The 12,094-nt window shown below is 34.4% G+C and overlaps 2 protein-coding genes across 2 annotated transcripts; one reads left to right on the top strand and one right to left on the bottom strand.

Moving 5' to 3' along the window:
- Positions 1 to 220: 220 nt before the first annotated feature.
- On the top strand, positions 221 to 5,653 carry LOC143911912 (UMP-CMP kinase-like). Its single transcript, XM_077431010.1, has 2 exons — positions 221 to 651; positions 2,639 to 5,653. The coding sequence occupies exons 1-2, from the start codon at positions 527 to 529 to the stop codon at positions 3,114 to 3,116; spliced, it is 603 nt and encodes a 200-aa protein (XP_077287136.1). The 5' UTR covers positions 221 to 526; the 3' UTR covers positions 3,117 to 5,653.
- A 2,234-nt stretch (positions 5,654 to 7,887) lies between these two features.
- Positions 7,888 to 8,739, bottom strand: LOC143912314 (uncharacterized). Its single transcript, XM_077431596.1, has 3 exons — positions 8,678 to 8,739; positions 8,493 to 8,587; positions 7,888 to 8,326 (listed from the first exon to the last, which is right to left on the bottom strand). Exons 1-3 carry the CDS (start codon positions 8,723 to 8,725, stop codon positions 7,888 to 7,890), a joined length of 582 nt encoding a protein of 193 aa, XP_077287722.1. The 5' UTR covers positions 8,726 to 8,739.
- Positions 8,740 to 12,094: the final 3,355 nt, after the last annotated feature.

The raw sequence follows: 12,094 nt of genomic DNA, 5'->3' as shown, positions 1-12,094 counted from the left end.
AGTTCCCTGCCTCTCCCCATCATGCCGAGGACAGCTTCATTTGATATCTTTTTGGTCCACGGAATCTTCAGCATACCCTTATAGTAGACCCACATCTCAAAAGCTTAGATGCGGCTGATCATCTTGGTTTTCAGAGTCGATACTGAAACTGCGAATTCTGAGTAGGTACAAATTAAGAAACCTAAAAATCATGAGATCGTCGTCGTGATAATGAAGACGCAGTTGTGCAAGTCACATCATCAAAATCGCACGTTCGAGTTCCGTGTTTTGGAATTTGGCTGCGGCTCAACGCGGAAATGACGATCGGGTTAAGGTCGTGGTTCGGTGAGCTACGGCTTGCGATCGCCAGCCGGTAAAGCATAGCCAGTTTGAGTTCGGCTTCCAGTAGCAGTCTGACAGCTGAATGTCAGTGTCATTCGGGCGTGTGCTGTCGGCGTGAGCGGTCTGCGTCTGCGCGAGCTTACGTGCGTCATCACCATCGCTATCGCCATCGTCGTCGTCGTCGTCGTAAACGTCAGCATCAGCGATGTCTCGAGCGTTACCGGAAGTGGTGTTCGTGCTGGGAGCGCCCGGCTCAGGCAAAGGCACGCAATGCGCACGTGCCGTCAAACACTTGGGCTTTGAGCATCTTTCGGCCGGTGACTTGCTCAGGTTTGCCTCGTCTTCTTCCTGTCGACTGCTCCTCTTATTATGTGCTAATTCATTCCGGAAATACCCTTGAATATACTAGCTTACACATTGTATACTTGCTCGATACATAGGTGCGAACTTTTCAAATTTCAAATTAATATATCAACAAGTTTCGTCATTTTATTGATACGACACAAATATATGTAGTGACCTTATACAATTTGAATAGCTGAAGCCGATACATTATTCTGTCGAATTTTTATCGTTATATTTTTAATTGCACATTGTTCAGTTGCTGTTTGAGAATAAAATCCGGCTATTTGTTATTGTCTGTATTTTCAAGAGGGCTGGACACCAGCGTCTTGTCCATACAAACGTATTACACTTCTCCCTTCCTCAATTATGGCACTACAGAAATTATTTTTTAATATGCTACTACTTTTTAATATCCACCATTGGCATGTATCTGTGTTTTTTATTTTTTTGATTAGTTATTTTTTATAGGAGCTAGGAGCCGCCAAACATCTATAAAATCGCCTCTTTTTTACACCCACGAAAAGAGTCCAGCGTGGTTGTTTAACGGTCGATTTTAAAAAAAAAATACGCGCATAGTTGCACAGAAAATATCTTTCTCATACCGATGATGAAATTTTTTTTGAAATTGGTCCAGTTTCGGAGGAGAAAATAGGAGAATACGAAACCTCGATTTTGTCAATTTAAAATACGTTTTATCTGTTCGAAGTGCAACTGTCGCATTCACTCAATATATATATTGATATATATTGTCGCATTCACTCAATATATATATATCGAAGAAAGGAACGGCAACAAAATTAAGGTTTCGGGTGTACAGCCCTCTAAACTATAATTAAACGAAAGAAGAGTTAAAATAGGACATTTTTTTATATACAATTACATTTTTATACATAAAGGAAACGTATTGTAACGTGGGAACATTACGGGGATTAACCACCGCCTAAAGTTCATTCGGGGACTAACATTGGAGACCCCCGAATTGGCCCAGCGGGTCTCTTAAGTGGTCGGTAGAATTCCTAGAACGATAAGAGTGTGAGACTTACTTAAAACTGTACGTGCCTAGATAATGGAGAAACAAACGGATCAGGGAAGCTGTAGTGAGCTTCTCTTTTTAAGGGGGTACTTAGGCCATATCAGATCATTCTGGATCGAGTGCTGGCTACTTCTTACCTTTAAGTACATACACTGATTTCTCAGGAATTCTAACAAAATCCTATTATGGCTCAGATTTCACGATAGCTGTATAAATACAGAAAGCTGTATATATACAGAAATTGCAATGAGACGTGTAGCCGCTCGAGGACCGTCATACAACGAATATGTCGAATTAGCGTTTTTCAATTTGAACAATTTGGTTTCACCCCTCCCGCACTCCCTGCTATTCAATAAATGCTGTGAAGGGACTTTGGCTTTTCATTTGGATCCTCAACCCATCCCTCCGCAACAATATTATTTTTAAAGGAAAAAACTGCTTTTACATAGTGTATTTTATTTTTTAATGTCTTATTTTTCCAGGCAAAGGGGTGGGTAAAATTTGAAGCTCTTACACTTGTAAGATATCTTGTATTAAAAATGACAAGTCTGTTTGCGATTTATTTCATAGCAGAAGAGTTAAAGACTATCCTTGAAAAAAACCAATCTATAGAACAGGCAGGATTAAGGTCTAAAAGTAGTTCAAGAATTAATAGAGCACGCCAATGAATATCAACAACTATTATGCCTTGGTTTCATTGATTATGAGAAAGCCTTCGACAGAATTAGTCATAATGCAGTATTTGACGCTCTACAAACACAGGTGATTAACCCTTTGAGTGCTGATGGCTTTTCTGTTGAAAGCCCGCCACGCTGAAAATTTCGCCAACATTTGCAATGATGAGAGTTGTGCAAAACAAAAACGAATAGAAGCCTTCATCTAGCAATGGATGGTGGGTGTCTGTAACTGATGATATTAAATTAATAATTTTTTCAACAGGGAAGAGAGACAACGACCCGGCAGTCAGTATGCAGCCATGATCGAGCAGAAGATTCGCGACGGCCAGATCGTCCCCGTCGAGGTGACGTGCGCCCTCATCGTGGCAGCTATGCGCCGCGCTACCGGAACCCGCTTCCTGGTGGACGGCTTTCCTCGCAACGCGGATAACCTGACCGGCTGGTATACGGCCTGCTCGGAGACCACCCGCCTGCTATTCGTGCTCTTCTTCGAATGCAGCAAGGAGGAGTGCTCGCGGCGGTGTCTGGCCAGGGGTGCCGCCGGCAGCGGACGCTCCGACGACAACGAGGAGAGTCTGCTGAAGAGGTTTGACACGTACGTTAAAGACACGCTACCCGTGGTGAACCATTACGATGAGCTAGGGCTGGTGCGTCGTATCAACGCCGACCACGACCCCGACTCGGTGTTCGAGAAAGTCAAAGCCGTGTTCGCCGATGCCGGCATATTCAGCACGCCATAATCGACTCGCTTCCCGTTTTATTTCGGCTGCCATATATAGTCTGTGGAATCTATCTATTTATTGTCCTTAACAAACGCTGCACTCTCCTCTCCAGCGTAACATTTCAACGTTTCAACTTGCACATAGAATCTTTGGAATTTCTAAATGATATTGTTTAGAGATGCGAAATTCGACTCGTAGACTTTTCGACATCGATATGTAGTATTCCTTAACCCTTACTGGTCAAGTAGTTTTTTTTTCTAAATACATATTTACCTGTTAGTTTATTAGTGCTATTCTATATCATAGCAAACCTTGCAAAGTTCCAATGTATTTATGTATCCAGCTAGATGGTAATATAAAACCGGAGAAAGAAATGTCTCGGGACTGGTAAGGGCTTGGATTGTTTCTGCTTAAAATATTGCAGTCTCTTTTTTGACACACTTTTACACTTCCGGAGTACACAAAGGTATAACAGGAACGATTGTAAGCAAAATAAAATATCCCAATTAAAATACAATGTATGTATGTATGTACATATGTAGGAAAATTGAATAGGTAATCGAAAAATCAAAGTATATAAAACAAGTTTACTGGTTTTATGTAATATTTGATGGAAGTATCATTTATTGCTTTGTTACGTTTTAGTATCAACTGTTATCGAACATTGTATTACTTTCGTACGATTTTTATGTGAAAAAAAGGTTACATGTTTATGTATGTTGCCTCGACCGAATGTATCCATCCCGATAGGTAGTCTAAATTCTTATTTAATTTTAAAGAATACCTGATCTTGATGTCGAACTATAATCATATTTTTGGCTTATTCGATGTCAATATATATATTGTATTGTATAATGTATAACCAAAGAGATTACTCAGTTATTCATCGTAGTCGTATAGAAGTTAAACTTCTGATTGAATGTTCCTATTCAAATAGGAAACTACCATTTTTTGTTTTAAGTCCGAGACATCGTGTGATATTTCTAACACTTATTTGTAAAAAAAAAAACTGAAAATTTTGTAACAAGCACTCTATTTACCTTTTATAGATACAATTTTTTACTTTGTATTGATTTACTAGTTTTCTCAAATCGACAGGTTTTCAAACTGTCGATTTGTAGAAATGTAATAATTTAGATTAGCTAAGATAATAAAGTCACAATGGTGCCAGTCACACTAATCATATTACATATTTAAGCATTATTATTGTACACACCACATTACATACAACCAACGAGAAATAAATTGAAATGTTAGATTTAATTTATGAACGCATTCCAGTTATGATTATAGCAGTGTAAGGATGCTTATAAGTTTTATACATGTAGCTTGTTTTCACACTCATTATAGGTATATCGAATTCTGGCACCGTTTATAATAATAGTGAAAATTGTTAAATGAATACATATTGTTGAAAATTTAGTTCAGGATGTTGAAATTTAGGTTAAAATTTATGATGAATATTTTAAGCCCGTCATCAAATATCTGCGAAGTTGCGAAAACTTATATGTATATGCTAGAAAAACACTTAATAGATTTAAAATTTATAATTCGAATGTAATATTTTATTTGCCAATAATTTTTATGTGTGTATGTAGTTTTTTTTTTCAATTATAAATTTCAGATTTAAATAAAATTAATGTGAAGCTCATTTGAAAACGACCATTGTATCATTTGATATTTTTTATTGTTGTATTTTTGTACATAAGCATATTGCGTAACGATTTATCATTGTATAATAAGACACTAGCGTTTCCCAGTGATAAGAACATCAATTTATGTATAGATAACATTTCCGCTTTCTTTATAATCATCATACATACCTCTCGTAAGACATACATAGTAACTACCTTTATAAGGATTCTATCAATATTTTTCTTTGGCTTCGTACATTTGTAAAGTTGTGTTGTGTTTTGAATCATTGTTCAGTCAATATTTGTATTTTATTACTACTTAATCTTATCAGTCGCTTCGCAACTATTACACGTTTGGCGTTTTAAATAACAAACGTGTATTCAGTAATCATATAAATTTCAGTATAGTAAAATGTGATTTATCATTCAAGGTAAAATGTATGCGCTTATACGATAGCAATTCTCAAAGTTAAATACAATACTTCGACGCTGGACCTTGAATATAGTAACTGTCATGCGATTATCTTAGTATAACCCTTCCGAGATTAACAAGTACTTAGAGAAATGCTGTTTTAAAACATAATTAATGAGCTAAGAACTTCGACCTGACCTTCGCAAACGCCACCGTGATGGATCGTGACTTTTTTTATGCGCACATTACAAACTCGGATGATAACCGTACGTATAAATATCACTCAAGTCCAAACGCATACAAATTTGTAAATTTCAATAACCTGTTATATTTATTTTAACAGCAATGAACATGTTCTGTATTGTAGTCACAGTGTCTATTTTATTATGTTTTCATTTCACAGCACGCCGCAATAGTAAGTTGTTACCTACGTTGTGCTTATGTATGTGTACAGTTGTTGAAATTACTGTTTTATCAATAAATGAAGTGAAAGTTGTCGTTATTATATTAATTTTATATTTACCTTTTGCATTGCCAAATTATCCTCAAATTTTCATCCGTGAATAAAACCTTTTTGTCATTCTATCTTAGGTCAGAAAAATAAATCAAATCTCGCAAATATTGAGGTTTTATTATTGATAAAAGAAATAACATCAATTTTTATTAGGACTTCATCTAAGAAATCAACACGTTGCAATTTTTTTACAGTCAACCTTTGAGTCAGATCGCGCTTGTGTAAACAGTACAGCTAGTAGATCCGAATATATCCGAATAAATCCGAATATATAATAGATTTTAATAATTAATGAAACGGATCTACATCCAAATCTTTGCCCTCCATACTTTGAGAATTTTAATTGAGGGTTACAGAGATAGTAAAAAAACTTTCCTAACCTAACCTCGTCCCTTCTCCTGGTTTATGGTCATTTCACAATGCGACCTGCAATTACTTAGGGCAAAATCATACAGAAAAGAACGCGGTACGTGGGTTTTTTTAGATACTTCTAAGCATGCGAAAAAAATGTGGCACGCCTAGCACATATAAATGGTACACCGTCCCAAAATCACCCCCTGGAGTTTTTTCGGTGATATTTTGTCCTTGTATTGATATAAGCTTGACAGTGATTGATAACGGCAAATCCCTTATTTGAAGAAATGTAGGAGAAACCTGTCGAAATAATAAAATCGTACGAATTAACAATGAACTGGGAACTCCCTTTCTTGACCGCGTGCCGTTCCATTTATTATTATGTGTTTTCGCCCTTAATCGTATACCAGCAAGGGTCCCGGGCCTCAAAATCTAGGGGCGCCAAAATTACTATCACATATTTCAATTTTTAATGCAATTTTTTGAGTGAAATAATAAATGCAAAGATATCATTCCCGCTGTTGAATGAAAACTTTAAAACAATTGAACATTTAAAAGTTCTTTTATTAACTGACAGATTTAATTTGACCGCAGATTATAAAAATAATAGTATGGTATTGCGCAGGATCCGAATGAAAGACCAAAGTCGCTTCACGGCGTTTATTCAACGATCCCAGAGGTCCACACAGAACCACCGCTCAATCCAGAATGATCTGATCAGCCTTATAAAGGACAAGTTGCACAGCACAGTTTCCCCAATCCTTACGCACGCACTCGCCCAGGTCTGTGAAAACTCCAGCGTATCCTTTGTTTGGGTACTTACTGAGTCCCGTTAGCTTTATTCGGGGTCTCTATTTTTCACTAACGAATGCACTTAGTGGATACTCTCTCGTGTTCCCACGTTGCAGTATTAAGATTTTTCAGTAGCCGCCGCATCAGTTGAAATATCTTTCAGTAAACTTTAATCAAAAGTTTAAGATATTTAATCCCAAGTGTCCCGGTCGGCATCTCGACAAGTATGGCAGCCCTAAGGTAAGCATACATACATATGTACATAGAAGATGGGACAAACGATTGAGAATACTTATGCACGAACAAACTAGATGGTTCGTTTGTCAATTTGTTATTTTGTAAACAGATCTTTTAGTTCACGAAGACTTATCTATTAATAATTTGTGTATTTAGTGTAAATTGTGTATTGGAAACAAATGCGTGTAAATCGTATAATGTCAGAAACATCGTTTAACCAGCAATAGATACTGTTCAGTTTTATTTCATGGTACACATGTAGGCATAAAATAAAAAAAAACCAGAATTCATTAATTAATTACTTAACATTTTAATATAAAAAGTACAAATAAAAAATAAATTTAAATCAAATCATAACAAATCTCTGTATCATTCACGACATCCTCTGAATCCACGTTGGTTCCCGAATGATCAGCAAGGTTTATTATTGCTATCGAAATAGTCACCAAACACAATCGCCACGCCAGAAAATGCACGCATTTGTTAGTAATACATACATATATATTGGTAGCAGTATTTTTAAACGATGAGACTTTGTCAAATGAAAGATCTGTACACTAAAACTGTGTATGAACTAACTAGTATGTTTATGAACGAATGAAATGTACACTAGGACTGTAATTTATATAATTTCTGTAATATATAATTTTTACAAATATATACAATCCTCACATGTTGTCTTTTTAGTTATATCTTGTGCAATGTTTGTATATTTATGTATATAATTCGACTTATTTTATAATTGCAGAAAAAACAGAAAGTTCTTAATATACCTAAGTTGATTCTATACATAATCCACAATGGATTAATTTAAATCTATTTCTAATTTATACATTTCAAACGTTTTCAATGACAAGTATGAAATGATTTATAAACATCATTTATCTCCTGACGATTGATGAAAAATGATCGTTCGATACATTGAAACGGTAATTCACGACCTTGCAATAAGTTTCTCAATAAGCCGAATGGATTTTCAAAACTCTCTACCATCGTGTTCTCAATACTATTAACCAAGCATTCCAACAAATGTTTTACTGGATATTTTTCGTCGCTGAATGAATTCTTCAAGCATTTGCTGAAATTCCCTGTAATGTACTGAAATAGAATAGTATTGGATTCTGTAAAATCAGGTTCAACAGTTACATATGATTGCGTCGAGAGTTCGTAAATGTCATCGCTGTTTGTGTTGATGCATTCTTCAATTTCGTTACAGATTGATTTTAACACATTGTAGAGCCCAAAAGCTGTGTCGATCATACATTTTCCATCTTCAAACGATAAGCTTATGAAAAGACACAAAATAAAAATATACATTTATGTACATATGTATGTCTGATCTGAATTATCTATTATAATAGATTAATATAAGTTAGTTTGCAGTGTAAAGATTCGTTCATGATCAGTTGATTTAGTGAAATGTATAAAATAATTAATAATAAATTGCTTACAGTGCAGGAAACAAGTTCAAATGTTCACTTTGATTGTTGTCAGATATATTTTCGCGGGATTGTAAGCCATTGAAAATACTTTTTGCTTCTGAAATCTATAATATTATGTAATAGGCAATGAAATTACAGAATTTGATTAACATAACGTTGATCACCAAAAATCCCATTTAAATAAAACAAAATACCTGTGACACGGAAAGTAATGTTGCTAAAATGAGAGACAATTCCCTCATGTCGAGACTATATTTTTTAGAAACTAGATTTATAAATGAAGCGAACAACCATTTTACTGTTATATATATATACCTGTGTGACGTTAATCGTTCCCACTATCGAAGTAATATATATTTCCAAATGTCATATTCTGTTGTCATATGTGAACCTTTTAAGCTGTAAATTAAAATAAACGCGTCATAAATATTAAATGATTGTGGTTTACAGTATAATAAGAGAGAAACTAGTAAATAATTAGTTTATTTTAGCGAAAAAAGTATATACTTATACATTTATATGCATGTATTACATTTAATATACATAGTACAATCATTATTATAAATTAGATCTTTGATTTACCTGCGCTTAAATCATTCGAGAATTTAAACTTAAAACGCTTGGTTAAGTCGAAGAACAATTGGACACCCAATAAAAAGCTTAGCAAAAAGATATAAAAAATAGTTTTAATTTATTATGTTAATACATATATAATCTAACTTAAAAAAAATCCCAGGTATAATCAAAGTTAAAAAAAAAGAGAATTGATTAAAGGATAGAAACTATAAACGTACATATCTAAGCTAATATTAAGTACTAATACTAAAATAAATCGACTATATGTATAATAAGCGATACATATTTCAGACTGAACTTTAGCAAAAGTTAAAACTACTATATATATTGTATAATCGTATTGTATCTGGAGAATCGCTGATGATAATGTAATCAGTATCGCCCACTTTTATGGTAAGCATTTGAATTCAACTTATAAGCTCTAGCTTTGGATTTGTCGATTCTTCTTAAATATCTCTTCACAAATTGCTATATATAAAAATAATACCTACATAGCAGTGGCGTGCCGTCCATGGATGCTGTGGATACTGCGCATCCCTTAAAATTTCCGTCAAAAATATTTTCATACCGTTTGTTTTCTGAATTGACATAAATTTTTCTTATTGACATAAACGAGCATCCCCGTTGAAAGGCCGTAGCAGTCTGCGCGAACGGTGCTTGTTTCCCATCGGCGCCGTACACACACAAGATATCAACTACTGATAATTGCAATATTTTCCATATCCAGTTCCTAAATAGCAACCACAGGTTGCAATATCGGAACTGGATATGGAAATATCGTATGTAGATATCGTGTGTGTGGACGGCGCCATCAAGCTTGTATTACCATGGATGCTATAGTTTTCTACAAATCTTTTGCGCATGCGCACAAGTGAGCTGTCACTCTTGCGTATGCGCATGAGTGAGACGACTCTAGTCGTCTCGCTAGCGCGACAATTGCTCTGGAAGCAAAATCTCCTTTTGCGTATGTATGGACTTGATTCGATTTTTATGTATGGACTTTCCTTTGATTCGTTGATTGATATTTCGTACGTTAAGTCCTAGGTTATTTACTTTTATTATTTTATTGTAATTTATTACGTCCTAAATTATTATTTATTATGGCCCTAAATATAAATAGCCAAAGTAACCAAGGATTTATTGCCGTTGTTAATAATAATTGCAATTGTTTAATTAAAAATGGACTAAAAAGGACATTTGCTTCTCCATATAATGAAAAAGAGATTATTGTTAAGAGCCCAAAACCCACACCAATATTTAATATTCATTCATAAACGAAAATATATAGAAGGATAAAATAAAATTAAAAAAATAAACTGATCGTGTTTTGGACAGCATCCTCTGGTTGAAAAGTCACCGCACGCCACTGCTACATAGGTATATTGGTGTTTCTACAAACCCGGTAATTTATATGTATATGTATATCAGTTACAAACAATAAAGGCTTTGCATTATGCATCGATAAATTTACCTATAAATATAAATTTTTTTTATTATAATTCTGTCATAGTTCACTCTAGGATTAAGCATACATAAATATAATATTAGATAATTGCATAAGTTAAGACGGAAGGTTAACATTAAAAAATGTTTACCGCTATCTTTCGTAATCATCCAATGCAATAATAAAAAAGAGACGTAAATAAAACAAAAACAAAATATGAAAAGAAAAATAAAATAAAATACGAAATATGTTCGTATCTTTGAATGAGATTTATGAATGCGTACTGAATAATACCGCTTATAAATATGTATAAAAATAAGTCATGTTTAACACTACAATGATTGTGTATACCTACATACTTATAAAATTAATATTATTTTATAAAAAAAGAATATTAACTGCGTTTATATATCATATGCCTATATGAATATATATATCCATTAAATAGTAATATCGCTTAAGCTATTTAAAATATTGAAATTAAAATCTTCATTCGGCCAGATGTCCGAGAGCCCTTTTTAGCAGTCTGCATTGCTTCAACCTTATTCCTCTCAATCTAAATAAATTGAATTTGTTCGTTTCACTCTTGACATTCCTGGTGAAGTAGCTCTGCTTACAATCTCTCAAGTTTAGAATTTACGGTGGCTTTTTCAGACAGGCGATGAGCAAATATATCATTCAAATAACTTTGTAATTTTATTTTTTGTCATCATTTCATGGTGCGAGGAAAATATTGTGAAAGTACTTTTATTTTTAACTAAGCAACTTTCTTCTAAATGTCATTGCAGTGATGCGCTAAACACATTTAGAATAAACATATCTGATTATTACGGTGTCATGACAAGTCGTTCACAGATTTTTCGTTCACTGACAATTCGCTCACAGCCGTTCGTTTGCAGATACTTTGTTCATCGACAATTCACTTCGTTTCGTTCACGATAAATTGTTCATCGACAGTTCACTCACAGACGCTTCGTTTCGTTCACGATTAACTGTTCCTGACTATTTGTTCACAGACATTTCGTTGACGGATAGTTTGTTAACAGATAATTTTTTCACAAATGGTTCGTTCACGCAATAGTTTGTTCACAAATATGTAGCTCGTACGTGAACGATGCAGTTTCATTGTCGAATTATTTTTGCTGGCTTAATACAATTGAATTCTTATCGTGTACGTTTCGCAAAGTCAATTCTATTTATAAATCGTTTTTAAATAATTATTTAAAAAAAAACAAATCTCAACTACTATAGAACGAAAGATTCTAATGTGGTTACATTTGACATTTTTCAAGAATTGCCTTTGCGAACCATACACGATATCATTATTTAATCGTATAAAAAAATCCAAAAAAAGTGATACGATAACGACAGTGCACTGTTCACTCGCGAAAGTGAACGAGTTATTTTATATTAGAGAACGAATATCTGTGAACAAGCTGTTGCATGAACGAACCATCTGTGAACGAATTATTTGTTAACCAATCGTCTGTCAAAGAAATTCTGTGAACAAACAGTCGTGAGCAAGCCATCTGTAAACAAAACGTCTGTGCGCAAATTGTTCATCTGTGAACGACTTGTCGTGGAATCGATT

The sequence above is a fragment of the Arctopsyche grandis genome, chromosome 5, assembly GCF_051622035.1.
Source record: "Arctopsyche grandis isolate Sample6627 chromosome 5, ASM5162203v2, whole genome shotgun sequence".
In the NCBI taxonomy this organism is placed as follows: Eukaryota; Metazoa; Arthropoda; class Insecta; order Trichoptera; family Hydropsychidae; genus Arctopsyche; species Arctopsyche grandis.
The sequence above is the reverse complement of the archived record's forward strand: the minus strand, read 5'-3'. Positions and strand labels throughout refer to the sequence as shown.

What these genes read in the sequence shown, in the direction of transcription:
- LOC143912314 (XM_077431596.1), bottom strand. Translation starts at nt 8,725, where the DNA reads ATGAGGGAATTGTCTCTCATTTTAGCAACATTACTTTCCGTGTCACAG. An exon ending in CATTACTTTCCGTGTCACAG is followed by an intron (nt 8,588 to 8,677) that starts GTATTTTGTTTT and finishes ATAATATTATAG; the next exon opens with ATTTCAGAAGCAAAAAGTAT. An exon ending in TTGAACTTGTTTCCTGCACT is followed by an intron (nt 8,327 to 8,492) that starts GTAAGCAATTTA and finishes TCTTTTCATAAG; the next exon opens with CTTATCGTTTGAAGATGGAA.
- LOC143911912 (XM_077431010.1), top strand. Translation starts at nt 527, where the DNA reads ATGTCTCGAGCGTTACCGGAAGTGGTGTTCGTGCTGGGAGCGCCCGGC. An exon ending in TCGGCCGGTGACTTGCTCAG is followed by an intron (nt 652 to 2,638) that starts GTTTGCCTCGTC and finishes TTTTTTCAACAG; the next exon opens with GGAAGAGAGACAACGACCCG.